This window comes from Mangifera indica, chromosome 15 (genome assembly GCF_011075055.1).
Source record: "Mangifera indica cultivar Alphonso chromosome 15, CATAS_Mindica_2.1, whole genome shotgun sequence".
NCBI classification, from domain to species: Eukaryota; Viridiplantae; Streptophyta; class Magnoliopsida; order Sapindales; family Anacardiaceae; genus Mangifera; species Mangifera indica.
Genome location: NC_058151.1, coordinates 2318046 through 2332769, shown reverse-complemented (window position 1 = coordinate 2332769; position 14724 = coordinate 2318046). Strand labels below are relative to the sequence as shown.

The 14724-nt window shown below is 32.8% G+C and overlaps 2 protein-coding genes across 4 annotated transcripts; both read left to right on the top strand.

Moving 5' to 3' along the window:
- The first annotated feature begins 256 nt into the window (after nucleotides 1-256).
- Nucleotides 257-5963, top strand: LOC123197133 (E3 ubiquitin-protein ligase XBAT33-like). 3 transcript variants are annotated; one of them, XM_044611283.1, is made up of 11 exons: nucleotides 257-398; nucleotides 505-706; nucleotides 794-853; nucleotides 1312-1383; nucleotides 1534-1718; nucleotides 2096-2256; nucleotides 2346-2404; nucleotides 2491-2537; nucleotides 2642-2785; nucleotides 3364-3455; nucleotides 5125-5963. In XM_044611283.1, the coding sequence occupies exons 1-11, from the start codon at nucleotides 361-363 to the stop codon at nucleotides 5673-5675; spliced, it is 1611 nt and encodes a 536-aa protein (XP_044467218.1). In that variant the 5' UTR covers nucleotides 257-360; the 3' UTR covers nucleotides 5676-5963. The 3 variants fall into 3 exon arrangements, with proteins under 3 accessions (XP_044467218.1, XP_044467219.1, XP_044467220.1); XM_044611285.1 differs by having other exon boundaries at nucleotides 261-418; XM_044611284.1 differs by lacking the exon at nucleotides 794-853.
- A 5132-nt stretch (nucleotides 5964-11095) lies between these two features.
- LOC123198140 (CEN-like protein 1) lies at nucleotides 11096-12385 on the top strand. Its single transcript, XM_044612767.1, has 4 exons — nucleotides 11096-11349; nucleotides 11464-11525; nucleotides 11748-11788; nucleotides 11896-12385. Exons 1-4 carry the CDS (start codon nucleotides 11149-11151, stop codon nucleotides 12111-12113), a joined length of 522 nt encoding a protein of 173 aa, XP_044468702.1. The 5' UTR covers nucleotides 11096-11148; the 3' UTR covers nucleotides 12114-12385.
- The last annotated feature ends 2339 nt before the right edge of the window (nucleotides 12386-14724 follow it).

The following is a 14724-nucleotide window of genomic DNA, read 5'->3' as shown; positions in this document are numbered from 1 at the left end:
GTTTTTTAAAATAAAAATAAATTTATTTTTAATTAATATGATAAATAATATAAAATATATTTTAAAAAAAATATTCAAAAGTATTTAAGTAAAATGATTTATTAGTAACATTTTATTACCTTTAACTAAATATAATAATTATTTATATATAATAATTTTTTAAATAATTTATTTTTAAGATATTTTTTTTATTTTAATAATAAAATTTTATCTAAAACAAACGCCTTAATGGCGCACATACAGTAGCTTAAATAGAGATGACAGGTGACATTTGTAATACGGTTGCCATAACCCAGAAGGCCAACACCAGCCCGCTGTCTGCTCCAGTTGTCGCAAAAGCAAAAGCTCAACAGCATATCCATGAAAACACAACACCAACCCAATAGCATTTTTGTTGGGTTGACTCTCTAATTTATATGTCAGACTCTTTCGTTTGTGTATATGATATGGATTTCCTCCACCACAGTTGACCTAATATTCATTTATATTGAAAACATACCCCAGTCATACAGACAAAAAGGAAAAAAAAATGGGGAATTCTTTTGGGTGTTCAGCTTCTGGAGAAAGATTAGTATCGGCTGCGAGAGATGGTGATTTGGTTGAAGCCAAGATGCTGTTGGATTTTAACTCATGTCTTGCTAAATATTCCACTTCTGGTGGCTTAAATTCGCCTCTTCATTTCGCTGCCGCTAAAGGCCACAATGAGGTTGGTTATAGCTTTTCTTTTCGTTTCTCGCGATGGGTGTTTTTGTTCGTTTTTCTTCTTGTGTTTAATTCGGTGGGTTTATACAAGATTGTTGCTTTGTTGCTTGAAAATGGAGCTGATGTTAATTCCCGGAATTATTGTGGTCAGGTACGAGATTTGTTGCTTTTTTTTTTCTTCTGGATTTTATGCTTTTAAGTTGTTTGTTTGTTTGTTTTTAAGTGATGATTTTGGAGAATTAAGGTTGGTTTGATCAATTGGGTGATGGGTCTTTTTCGGTTTCTTTTATATATATATATATAGACACACACACACACACACACATTTGTATTTTAATTTTTTTAGGTTTATTTACCCGGTATGGAATAGGAAGTCTGATAAATTGGGACGGCAATTGATTCTCTTGTTCCAGCAGACTCTGAAAAAGATTCGGATTGTGAAACATAGGAATCATAGGATTAAAATTTCGCTGATATGGTTTTAAAAAATAAACATGATCTTTTTTTAGTAAGCATAGCTTAAAACCTATTCTCTTTATAAGCGACAGGCTGATGAACCTGCTTTGAAACTTACTTGAGTTACTCAGTTTTTCTAATTTATGTTTGAAGACTGCATTGATGCAAGCATGTAGATATGGGCACTGGGAAGTCGTACAAACTCTTCTGCTCTTCAGATGCAATGTAAGTTCAATTTTCAGCAAATTCATAATGTTTTTCCCCCTCAAATTATAGAAAATTAAATAATTAAAATATGTCTTCGATGAAGAGACAGTTTGATGCTTCTATGTCATTGTTTTTCTTTCAGTTATCATAGCTATTTTCTTCTATTAGGTCATAAGAGCAGATTACCTCAGTGGGAGGACAGCTTTACATTTTGCGACTATAAATGGGCATGTTAGATGTATTAGATTAGTTGTGGCTGATTTTCTTCCTAGTGCTCCTTTTGAAGCTATGAATACTGATGCTGAAGGTGATAGAGGGGACAGTTCCAGTTTGAAGAACAAATATGATCAAAGGTGTGGAATTTGTTTATGTTGCTTGTGTGTTTTTACTTTCTCAATTAACTCTCATGTTGCTAGCTGAGATTGGGCTGGGAATGGATATATATTGAGGGCTTGGATTAGTCTATTCACTTTTTGTATATTTTCTAAACAACTAATTGCAAAATGCTTTGTTTGATGTAAATGTCGGTTGCAAACTATGGCCATTTTATGTCTCATTCTAGGTGGCATTATCTCAATATTTCTGATAGACTTCTTCTTCAAAGGAGATGTTTCTACTTGCTTTATCATGTGGTTTGATGATATTTGATGAAAAGAAATCATTTTTTTATTTGCCAAAGATATTGAGCATTGTTTTTCTTGTTGTTTATCTGGCTAATTCTGTAATGCAGTGCCCTGTCAAACTTTGTAAATAAGGCAGCTGATGGTGGGATCACTGCTCTGCATATGGCTGCATTGAATGGATATTTTGATTGTGTACAGCTTTTGCTTGATCTTCATGCAAATGTATCGGCAGTGACATTTCATTATGGAACATCAATGGATTTAATAGGTTTGCTCTTGTATTTGATTTTCGACTCTTTTGTGCATTATCTCTATATAGTTAATGCTTGAAATAACATTATCTATGTTTCATTCTAGGAGCTGGAAGCACTCCTTTGCATTATTCTGCTTGTGGAGGAGATTTAAAATGCTGTCAAGTAAGAATTCTAATAGCCTTTAAAGATTTTCATAAATGACCTTTATACTCTAAGCGTTTGAGATGAGAGTTGTATCATTTCTGCAGATCCTCCTTGCCAGGGGTGCTAGTCGTATGTCTTTGAACTGCAATGGGTAATTAATTGCCAATGGTTTCTCTTGCCATGTTTGCTCTTTGGCTTGTTGGTTTTGCAGTCCTGTATATCACATGGCTAAAAGAAGTTTGTGTATTTCTTCAGGTGGCTGCCTCTTGATATTGCTAAAATGTGGGGGCGCCATTGGCTTGAACCTTTGTTGACACCCAATTCTGACTCTGTCATACCAAGATTTCCTCCTTCCAATTACTTATCGTTGCCTCTTTTGAGTGTACTTAATGTAGCAAGGTAATTTTTCAACCACTATAGTAACAGATAAATCAGATTAGTGCTTCTGCATGGTATCTTTGTCACGTAAATGAGGTATATGTGCTGATGTTATACTGGTTTGGACTTGGACAGAAAGGTTTATCAAGACAGATAAAGTTGCAAGACTAAAACTGAATTTCTTGACACAACTTAGGAGAAACTATAATTCATATCATGAAAGTAAGACTCAGGGAAAACATTATCAGGAAGATAGAAAAGAGTATGTGATGTGAAAGATGAAACGATATTATAATTTTCTTGGTGAATGAATATGCAGTCAATTGTGGTTGGAGCAATTCAATCTTTTGTACCCGTAACTTTTCAGGATGTGTCAGTGACAGTGATCTCTTTCAACGAGTTACATGAGGTCATAAATTTTCAGTTTTATGCTAGCGTTCTTTTCTTTCATATAAAGTTTGGGGTTGGGGATTTGTGCTGTATAGAATTCAAATATTGGTTCTGCCTGTTGATTTTGCTTATGATTGGTAGGTAAAAAATAACATATTCCTGTTGTACGATTAAAGCCAAATTTGACACGTTGCAAGTAATCTTTGCAGAGAGTGTGTGTTGCAGTCCTCAACAACTTCCTCAGATGATGCTGATACCTGTGCTGTCTGCCTGGAGAGAGCTTGCACTGTAGCTGCTGAAGGTTCATTCTCTGACTTTTTTTTTAATTTTAATTTTTTCAAATGTTGTTTGACATTGGTCTCTGCATTGTCTGATTAAGAAGTCTTTGTTAGCTTGTGATTGAGTATCTCTGAAACAAGGAAATTTACTTCCATAACGAATTTCTTTGTGGCTGTTGATGCTAGTATTCCTTGTGTTAGATAACCAGCACCTCATCCTTTCATCCGGTCCTTTGGTTCATATTGTGTCTACTACTGTGTGCTTTTTTCTTCAACAATAATTTTGTGGAAAACTCTATATTGAAATCTCAACAAAAGTATTCTAAGCAGCATAATATAGAGAAACTATAAACTTCAATTTGCCTGTCTTGTATTTAACTTTAGGACAACCAGGTGACTCTACCAATCATTAAAAAAGCAGTTGGCTGGTGCTAAAAACCAAAGAAATTTTGATCTAGATGTTAGATTTGATCACATATTGGGAAGCTTCAATCAGACAGGGCATATGCGAACAATTTATGCTTTGGTTGCACTTTTTTTTTTTTTTTTTTTGCATTTTTAATAGCCAACTTATCATAGTAGTGCTGTGTACATTTAACATGATATTTGGAATGTTCTCTAAAACTCTATACTTATCTACTAGAGTTTCAGCCTTTCAGTGATCTAAGATATGTACTTCTGACAAAACCTCAAAGTGGAAAATAAATAATGTTTGTGAATTTAGGTGATAACCCTTAGTATGTAATATTTTGGGGAAGGAAAAGGAATTAGCAGATTCTGTGCATGAAGCTGCTTGTTTACTGTTGATACAACCTTTTGATAATATGAGTTTTTTCTTTTGTTTTTAGATCGAAGCTCACCATTTCCCATAAATTTGGCTCTTAATATTACAATTTTCCATTCTCAGCACCCACTGGTTTTGGTAGCTTATAGCTGCACTTCCCAGTCATCTTGTCATCAGTTTTTTCTGCCTTAACTTTATAGGAAGGTCTACTCTTACTCCTATTTGTTTTCCTGGATCTTCTTCACAGCCTTAATACAGCTACTCTCATCTGATGGGCATTGTCCTTGTGCCAGCTCATTGAACACCAATTAATAGTCATTTTCATGACTGTCTACTTTTTCTTTTATTCCTCAGTAGTCTGTTCAGTGCACAACACATTAAAAGATTTCTACCTTAGCAAAATATCTATTATTTAATGGCAAGCCTCATATATTCAGATAAATTAGTGATGTTATCTAAACAATGACCATTTTCCTGTGTCTCTTGCCCATCATTGTCTTTCATTTCATTATTTTACTCTGGTTTTTCTAAAGTGCCGAATGGCAATGAGGAGTTAAAAGGCCCACTCTTTACATAAATTTAATCTTTCAACCCTTCATCCTTTAATATGCTAAAACATAATCTCTTATTGGTTTATCAGCCGTATAACATTGTACTTGGCAGATATTTGGTTTTTTTAGCTAACAAGTGCTTGCTAACATGCTTATGCATGTCCTGAACTACCATATAGTTGTTGAATCATCAAGGTTCTTCTCTTTTAAGTTTATTCCATCATAATATTAAGCTATTGAGAAATAAGAAATTCCCCTTAGCAGATTTCTAGGTCTATTTCAGTCTATTGTTATTTATTGATTATCATTTTCATGCACACATTATGCTTCACTAATCAGAATTGCTTATACTTTTAGGATGTCGGCATGAACTTTGTGTAAGGTGTGCACTCTATCTTTGCTCTACAAGTAACATCCCTTCAGAGATGGTTGGTCCGGCTGGCTCCATTCCGTGCCCTCTCTGTAGACATGGAATTGTCTCATTTGTTAAATTGCCCGGTTCCCCTTTAAAAGAAATTAAACAACCCCTGTCCCTCAGCCTCTGCACCCCATGCATGCTTCACCCTTGTGATGCTGAACGTCAATCACCAGCTTGCACCCTAGAGATTCGAAAGAATCGTGTAGCTTCAGTTTCCTCAGGCATTTTGTGTCCAGTCACTTGTAGCCTTTTTCCTTCTGTTGCCATCACTTTGTGCACCTGCAATGATGGACCATGCCCATCTTTCGAACCTAGAGGGGTAGAAACTCAAGATGAATCTCCCAGACACTGTCAAGGAACATCAATAGAACAGGATAAAATGGAAGGGCCAAGACTTGAGAGAACAAGTTGTTCAAGCATGTTCTGGGGCAGAAGAAACTGCAGTCGAGAGCATCAGTGCAATTCAGAGATAAATTCTAATGGTTTGTAAAATTGGTGGTCCAAGCATAATTTTTGACGACGTGGCCCCAAATCACGGTAGAGTTTTCAAATCCATGTTTGCTCCTGCTTTTTGTTCAGCTGGGTACATGGTGATGGATCTGGGTATGGGATCATGGCATTTTGATTAGCTTATAGGTTGGTTTTGATTATATCTATAAAAGGGTTGTAAAGTTTGTATGTGGGATGAAAAGGAAAAGAAATTGATTGTAATTTGTAATTAGTCAATTAGGAACATTCACTTTCTCTCATGACGCATTTTAAAATCAGACTTATTCAAGCCCTCTCAACAACATACTAAGATAATGCTTTTTATTTATTTATAATTATTTTTAAACTAAACTTAAAAAATACGATTTGATCAGATTTAGAATACAGTTTGAATGTATTAAAATTATTCACTTTTAAATATAAATTATTTATTAAAATTAATTGATTTAAAATTCTCTAGAATATATTATAAACATGTAAAATAAAAATAATATATATATATATAATATACATATAAAGAAAATGATAAAATAGATATGAAAAAACAAATTATATATTTAATTACTTATTAAAAAATTTTATCAAATATAATTATATATATGTATTTAAAAAAATGGTTTATAGTTTGGTTTATATATATATATATTTTTTGTCTCTCTATCCTCATTTTAATATTTATTCTCCTTTATTATTTTTTGACTATCGAAAACCTCTTGAAAAGGTCGGTAGTCATAGGAAGTTGTGGAAACAATAAGATTTAACCAAAACAAAGCTCATTAATAATATATTTAGGCAAGAAATGCCGTATATATCTAGATTGAGTTGTAGGTTAGCAATGACAATGCCGCGGGAAAGTTGTGCACAAGGTTGAAACACAATGACAACAAAAGGCTCTAATTACACAATCATGGGAAGTTGAAAGAGGTGATTGATGATGATGCAAAAGGTAGTGACAATAGGAGAGAAACAGTCCTACCAATGACCTTCATTAGTTTTAATAATTTTATTTTTTAACAATGCTATGTTTATAAACTTTCGAGTATAATTGGATATACATATAATATGTTATTATGTAATTGAGTATTAATTTTTTTTAATTCAATATTATTTAATCACATGATGATTAATTATCTATGTACTAAATTATATTTTAAAAATATGTTTACGTAATTTTATTATTTATAAATTTTATAATCAAACAAAATTGTTCTCTAGTGGTATGTTGTATATTCCTCCCAATTGTCATGACTCGATACAAAATATAACCAAAAAACATGACCATCATGTTAATGTCAGCATGCCAACTTGTTTGGATTGTCTTGACGATAAATATAATCCAACATGATTCATTAGGTTCAATCATAAGTTGATTTGATCTAATATGTAATATAAGCTTAAACATCAACTTAACCTATATTAAACACTAAATCCTTGTTGAATCGATTAGACCTACCGGTCCAAAGTATTAAAACATTATTGTCAGGACAACCCACTAAATTTGCCTGACCTTTGTCACTCCAAAATCCAAATGCTCCTGATTGCCTTGATACAAACCTAGTATCCTAATTGCATAAGCTAAGTTAGGTCTTATGCAGAGACAGACTTTCATAAGTGAAAACCATATGGTATAATTTTTATTTGTTTCTTATTTCTTGGGCATTGAAACTAACCGAACTTATCCCTTTTCACAATCAATGCTATACTCGTTGATTACTTTTTCATGAGAAATTTATCTAAGACTCTATTGTTATAAACTTTTTATGATATAGCTAAGATGATTTTATCATTATCGTTTTTTTTAGATCTTTATGTTTATAACATAATATTATTTCTCTCATGTCTTTCATATAAAGTGGATTTAAATCGAATTAAACTTGAGCTTAAACTAATCTGAGTTCAACTTAGCTTATAAGAGTCGAGTTTAAGTCTAAAATTAAATTTAATAAGCTTTAATAGAGATAAGTTCAAGCTCATTTACATCTTCTAAGAATAAAGAGCCTAATTGGCTCAGTCCATTCAGGAATTTATACCAAACAAATAAGCAGTGAATGCATGCATTCACCTTACTGATCAGCACAGTCAAAGTTCATATCAGTTGGCAAATAAGCAGTGAAATGGGAATAATGATTGAAGATGCCAAATTGAATATAAGGTTGTATTAAGGACACTTGGCTAAAACTGGCTGAAAACTTGGAGCTTCTTCCAAAGAATCATGAAACGTGTTGACTGCAGAAATGAATGGAAATTTATATGTGCCGATGGTGGAAGAAAAAAGAAGCCAGGGAAAAAATTCAGTTATATATATCTATCAAAGAATATCGAAAGAATTTCTGTCTGTAATTGACTCATTTTATTCTTTCACTGTCAAGTACGTGCGTGTCAACTTTCCAGTGTTAATTCTACTATTGACCATTACACAATTGGCCACATTGCCCTAACTTCCTTTAGTGCTTTTAAAATCTGTCGTCCATGGCTTCATTATTTGTGTACAACTAATGCCATTGGCTGTTGAAGATGCTCACGACTTTCATTATTTATGTGGCAGCCAATGATTCCTCTAAGTAGGCTGACATCTTTTAGTATATTTTAGGCTAAAGAACCATTGCCCACCTAAGTTTTAACAAAATTTCAAAAACATATATATAGCAGTTTAAATTCTCAAACACTCATTTATCTCTAAATTTTCATTAAAATTATCATTAAATATAAAGGTAAAATAGTTATTTTAATAATAATATTAAAAAATATATAATTTAATCTTATTTTTTCCTCCCGTTTTGACTATTGACTTTTCATCCTAGACCTCAATTTTTTTAAATTCTTAAGATTTTTTCTTCATCTCTTCAGCCACCGATAACCACCATTTTCCAACCTACACTAGACCACCATCTCCGTCACAGTCTCTCTCTTCCCCTAGAGATGATGAATGGTGATAAAAAATGATGTTTGTAGTCCATATGAAAGTTGTATCCTTTGAGAGAGAAACATCATCGAGAGAAAGCGTCGTTTGGAGAGAAATGCCGAAGAGGAGGGTCGTCGTTTGCTGGAGGAAATGACTGAATTTTGGGATTCAAACCCTAGGGGGGAAGTGAAATTTTCGAATCTTAATTCTAAGAAAAATTGTTAGTTTTTCAAACTAAAAAGAAAAAATGAGATATAATTTTAATCATTTTAATGTTACTAGTAAAATGATGATTTTACAATTAATGCTAACAAAAAATTCTTGGGTGTGTGACAATAGACTAAATTTTGGATAGATGTTTGAGTTTTTTAATTGTCACAGATATATATTTGTCTTTTAACCAAAAGTTGGGTGGGACATAGTCCTTTGGCCTATATTTTAAGGTTCAACGGAGAATTTTGTTCTGGTAGAATCTAAGTCATCCAGCCATGCATACAAATTTATTCCCATTTTTTAACCTTCCAAGAGGCACGGTAATTTAATACTCAACTTTTTCTTCTTTTTATTTTTTCGGAGGAATTGAGAGGCAGTACTTTCTCTTTCTCTTTTTTGGGCATGAATATGGCTATACCAAGTGGAAGGAATGACTGTAATCGGGCTTATTCGCTCAAGATCTAGAGAGAATGTGCATTTCTTATTTTTCCAACAGTAAAAGTTTCTACTCTAGAACAATATTGGACACGTCGATCAGTTGAATGAAGGAGGTATAAAATATATACTATGATCTCGAAGGATCGATTTATGAAGAATAATGGAATACATTGAACGTTAATTACCTCAGTCTTTTCAAGAGAAGTTCCCTGCGTGGCAGCGTTTCTGATGATAACTTCTTTGAACAAAAGTCTTACATTTTATACCATGTAAATGTTTCTCCGTAAAACTGGTAGAATATTATAATTCCTGTGAAGAATTTTTGGGTTTGAGTTTCACTACAGCTGTGACATCTTTCGGTATTTGTTGTGAGATGGATCACTAAATCTGATGTTTTATTTATTTAGTGTGATCAGAGAAAAAAAAACTCAAATACAAATTAATAGTAAAATATGGTAACCTATCTTTATTTTGCCCACTTAGGAATCTCTAGATTTGAATTTGCTTTTTGTTTTTTTTTTTTTTTACCTATTTGATACTTATTTGATGTGATTAATTCAATAATGAATTATTAGTTTGATTAAAATAAGATTTTTTATTAAAAAAAATCAAATAACATTTCCCCGTTATAAACAAAAATTACCAGTTAAATTTGGGAACATATCTTTATTTTGCCCACTTAAGAATCTCTAGATCGAAATTTGTTTTTTGTTTACTTGCGAAAGTCAATAATATTGATAAATAAAACTATAGGTACAAACTTATTTATAAAGGTAGCCATTCGTGATTGGGTAATGTGACTGATTACCTTTTTTTCTCATTTCAAAATTACTAGAGTTGATGTCAAAGTCACTAAATTTGATATTATTACTTTATTTTGTATAAATAAATTTATACAATTTATTTATATACAAAGTATTAATCAATATATTAACTAATTAATTTCTGGCAATTTCGGTAGTATAAGTCGATCCAGGAGTTTGACTCTTCCAATCCAACTCTACGATCTACCAGCCAATAAACGAATGCATGCACTGATTACTGCTTTGCCAATAGAATGGGTGGCTTTATTGCTTGCTAGCGCATGTCGTCCTTTTATAGGTTTTCTTCAAAATCTTACATAAATTCCTTAGTTTTTACCAGAAAGTTTCAGTCATGCCCTCACGATTAACTATGGACATAAATAAAACAAATCTAAGCCTTAAAAGTATGCTGGACGATACCATTTACAGCCCATACACCAATAAGATAACACGATTTCGATTCCTTTTTGCCTCTTATGAATTAATAAGTACAGGTTTCTAAGCTTAGTGATAAGATTTTTATTTTTCAAATCCTTTTCAAATGCAAGAAAGCATGTGTATGGAGAGGAGCACTTTAAAAGCTGAATTCCATTTGTCGAAGGATATTATAAATAAAAGCAGAAAAAGTTGAATTCTTCATTCTCATTCTGCCAGTAATGTGAAGACTCGTGGGATTACAGAAGGAGATTTGTGCATCTTTTTAATGCTTTAAGCATTTTAGAGGGATCTCTTAAACACAAACTCAGCAACACCCAATAAACAACCACGCCGAAAGTAAAATCTTGATTTAATGATGAGAACTATATTTATTAGTCTCATATTTTCTTATATATAAAATCTTTTATTATCACTCAAATTGGCGTTGAGTCAGCAAAACCCATATTCTTTCAACGTTTATATTTGGAAAAAGGCAACCCCCTTTTAAAACTTCTCACACACATGTCATTTCCATAAATAGATACGTGAAGAATTTTCGAATCTTTCAGCTTCTAACCCAAGTTTTTCTCTTTCTCTATAACTTGTGCTTCTTTCTTATTTTGTGTCTATAAAAGCTCTTCATTGTCACACAAACTTAATCATCTCACTTCTCTAATAAAAGTTCATTTATATTTGCCTTAATGTCAAGAATGTCGGAGCCACTTGCGGTGGGGAGAGTGGTTGGTGATGTGGTGGACATTTTCACCCCAAGTGTGAAGATGACTGTAACTTATAACCCCAATAAGCAAGTTGCCAATGGTTATGAGCTTACTCCTGCTGTCATTGCTGCTAAACCCAGGGTTGAGATTGGTGGAGAAGATATGAGAGCTGCCTACACATTGGTATTCAAATCTTAATTTTTTATATTGTGCCATACTTTGACTGCATATATATAATGCTAATTCTTGTACTTACAAATCTTTGCTTTTCCTTCTGTCCTCTTTTTTATTGAATAGATCATGACTGACCCTGATGCTCCAAGCCCTAGTGATCCATACCTGAGAGAACATCTCCACTGGTTTGTATATTCAGCAATGATATGTATATTCAGTTTGAGTACACATTTGATATATATTACTCTATCGTTAATTTAAATCACTCAATCACTTGATAATACACATCAAATATATACTCAAAGTAGGTTCGCAAAGTTTTATCATCAGATATTATATTATGTTTAATTAACTTCTCATTTTACATTAATTTCGTTGTAATTTTCTAACAAAACCTTTCATTTTAGGATGGTTACGGACATTCCTGGTACCACTGATGTTTCCTTTGGTGAGTTTTTGATACTTGAAATTGATATTTATTTGATTCAGTTTGTTTTAACTGAAGTGATGCGATGTACTGAAATGGGTTTTGATTTATATGATGAATGTAAACAGGAAAAGAAGTGGTAAGTTATGAGATTCCAAAGCCGGTGGTGGGCATCCACAGGTACGTATTCATATTGTTCAAGCAAAGAGGAAGACAAACTGTGAAGACACCAACTTCAAGGGACTATTTTAACACAAGGCGGTTCGCACAAGACAACGGCCTCGGCCTGCCAGTGGCTGCAGTCTACTTCAATGCCCAGAGAGAAACGGCTGCCAGAAGAAGATGAAGACGAAGACATAGTAGAGATATCAGTTTGATACTAATTCCCGAGAAATAAAAGAAAACTGCTCGACTTCAACTTGAAGTTGGCTGCATTTTCCTCTTGTTCATGTTTTTAGGGTTTTGAATCGAATATGGATGTTTCGACGTCCTGCTGTGCTTTGCTTAATGTGTTTATTTAGTTTATTATTAATAGGCTTTGTTTACAATAAACTAGGGTTTGACTTGGTTTTGGTGGATTAATTGACTAAGAATAAGATTACATTACTTTATTTCTAATTCAAAATGATTAAATCAATTGATCACACATCAAAAGTGTATTTATTTATATACTTAAAATAGATACACATAGTTTTATTGTATGATTAGACACATGTTATAACTTAGTTATGAATAATAAATTACATAATAAAAACTATTATAATATGTTTTACCAGGATTAGCATAATACGTTTCATCACACTTTATTTTTAATTTAATTTAATTTAAAATTATTTAGTTACATAATTATACCCTAAATTTAATTCCAAATTAGTATTACTCTAAACTAGGTGCTATAGAAAAATTATGTTTACATACAATGTTCTCATTCATAAGTAGCCCTTATTATTTATAATATAAAAAGGGGCCGAATGACTATTTCCCATGTGATGAAGCATAGATTGCCCACCTTGTAAGGTTCGCTAGTAGGATACATTTGTTAATAAAAATTGTTAAATTTTTATAATCTTCGAACTTTTACTTAATGTGTTTTCACTCAATTGGATTTTACAAGGAAAATATTAGTTGTGAGACCTTGAACTTGAGTTTGTTTGTATGATGGCAAATCTGTCGTGAAGACAAATTCATTTTATGTTGGGTTAATTTAGTATATATATAATTTTTATTATATCAGTAATGTTATATTGATGTCATCATTCTAATAAATTGATTAGATAAATCAAGATTTAAACTTTGATTGATTCAACACTTGGTTTAGATTTGATAAAAATGCATGATAATAGAAAATCTATGTCAAGATTCATTTTCTTCCTTGGAGGAGGATCCATTTCTTGGAAGAGTGTCAAACAAACCTTATTAGCAACTTCAACTATAGAGGCAAAGTTTGTGTTGTGTCTTGAAGGAATGTCACAAGCAATTGGGCTACAAAGTTTCATTAGGTCTAAAGATGGTTGACTATATTTCCACTCCCATAAGGATTCATTGTGAAAATTTTGCAATTGTTTCTTGGCTAAGAACAATAAAGTGAAAGTCAGTCTAAGTATATCCACATCAAATACTTGAAAATTAGGGAACAATTTAGTTCAAATGAGGTGGTTGTAGAGCATATAAAAACAAAATTGGTGGTTTCCAGCCCAGTGCCTAAAGTTATATAAGAAACATGTTGATTGAGTGGGCTTCCAGCCCATTGACTAAAGGGATGCCACCCAATATAGGGTTGAATTCGAGCCGTTTGAGCTTATCTAAACTAGAGTTTAGCTCATTTAATCAGCTAAGCTTAAGCTTGCTGAGTTCACTTTAAAGATATTCAAGAGTAGTCAAGTTAGAGTTAGAGTTTAAACCAAGTTTTAAGCTCAGTTTGATACTATAACTGATTAAAAATGAGTAAAACGATTTTTTTTAATGCATATTGATCAAAATGATATCATTTTGGTTAATTCAAATTGAATTTTTTGAAGTTTGAAAACTTAACAAGTCAAATACCCTTAAAGTTTAAGCTCGAACATAAAAATATTTAACTTTTAAACTCAAAATTGAACTCAAGTTCACTTGAGCTTAGCTCATTCGAACTAAGCTTGAGCTCAAACTCAAATAAGTTCAGATTGAGCTCAAAGTCAAGTTCGGCTAAATACAATCCTAACCCAAAGTATAAGGAACTCTCACATCTGGAAAACTTCTTTTCACCTTATTGCTCAATAATAGGACCTTTACCTGAAGAACCATCCAAGTTGAAATCTCTAAGCAAACTTGATCTTACATATAACCCATTGAAATACCAAATTCCAATCCCAAATTCTATTGGGAAATTGCAGAATTTGTCTACTCTCAACCTAGTTTACACTGAGCTTAACGGTTCCATAACAGCCGAGATTGGAAAGTGCAAGAACTTGAAGACATTGATGCTTTCTTTCAATTCATTAACCGGGACATTGCCCCAGGAGCTCTCAGAGCTACCAATCTGAATATTTTCTGCTGAAGAAAATGAGCTCTCTGGGATATTGCCGCCTTGGCTTGGGAAGTGGAAAGAAATGGATTCTCTTTTACCTTCTAGTGACTGGCTCATAGGCAAAATCCCACCTGAGATTGGAAACTGTTCCATGCTGAAGCACCATAGTTTTAAGTATAATTTTTTGTCTTGTTCAATAACCAGAGAATTGTGTAATTCGGAGTCACTTGTGGAAACCGATCTGGGTGAAAATTTACTTTCAAAAACAATAGAAGATGTAATTTTCAGGTGTACTAACCTTACCCAGTTAGTTTTAGTGATTCCGTTTCCGCGTTTCTGCCTTTCCGATTCTTTGCTACACGGGACTGTGGACTTGGCTCAGTTACAGTGATTAGTTCTTGCTCACAATAGTCTCTCTGGCTCAATTCCATCAAAGGCCTCTTCATATTTT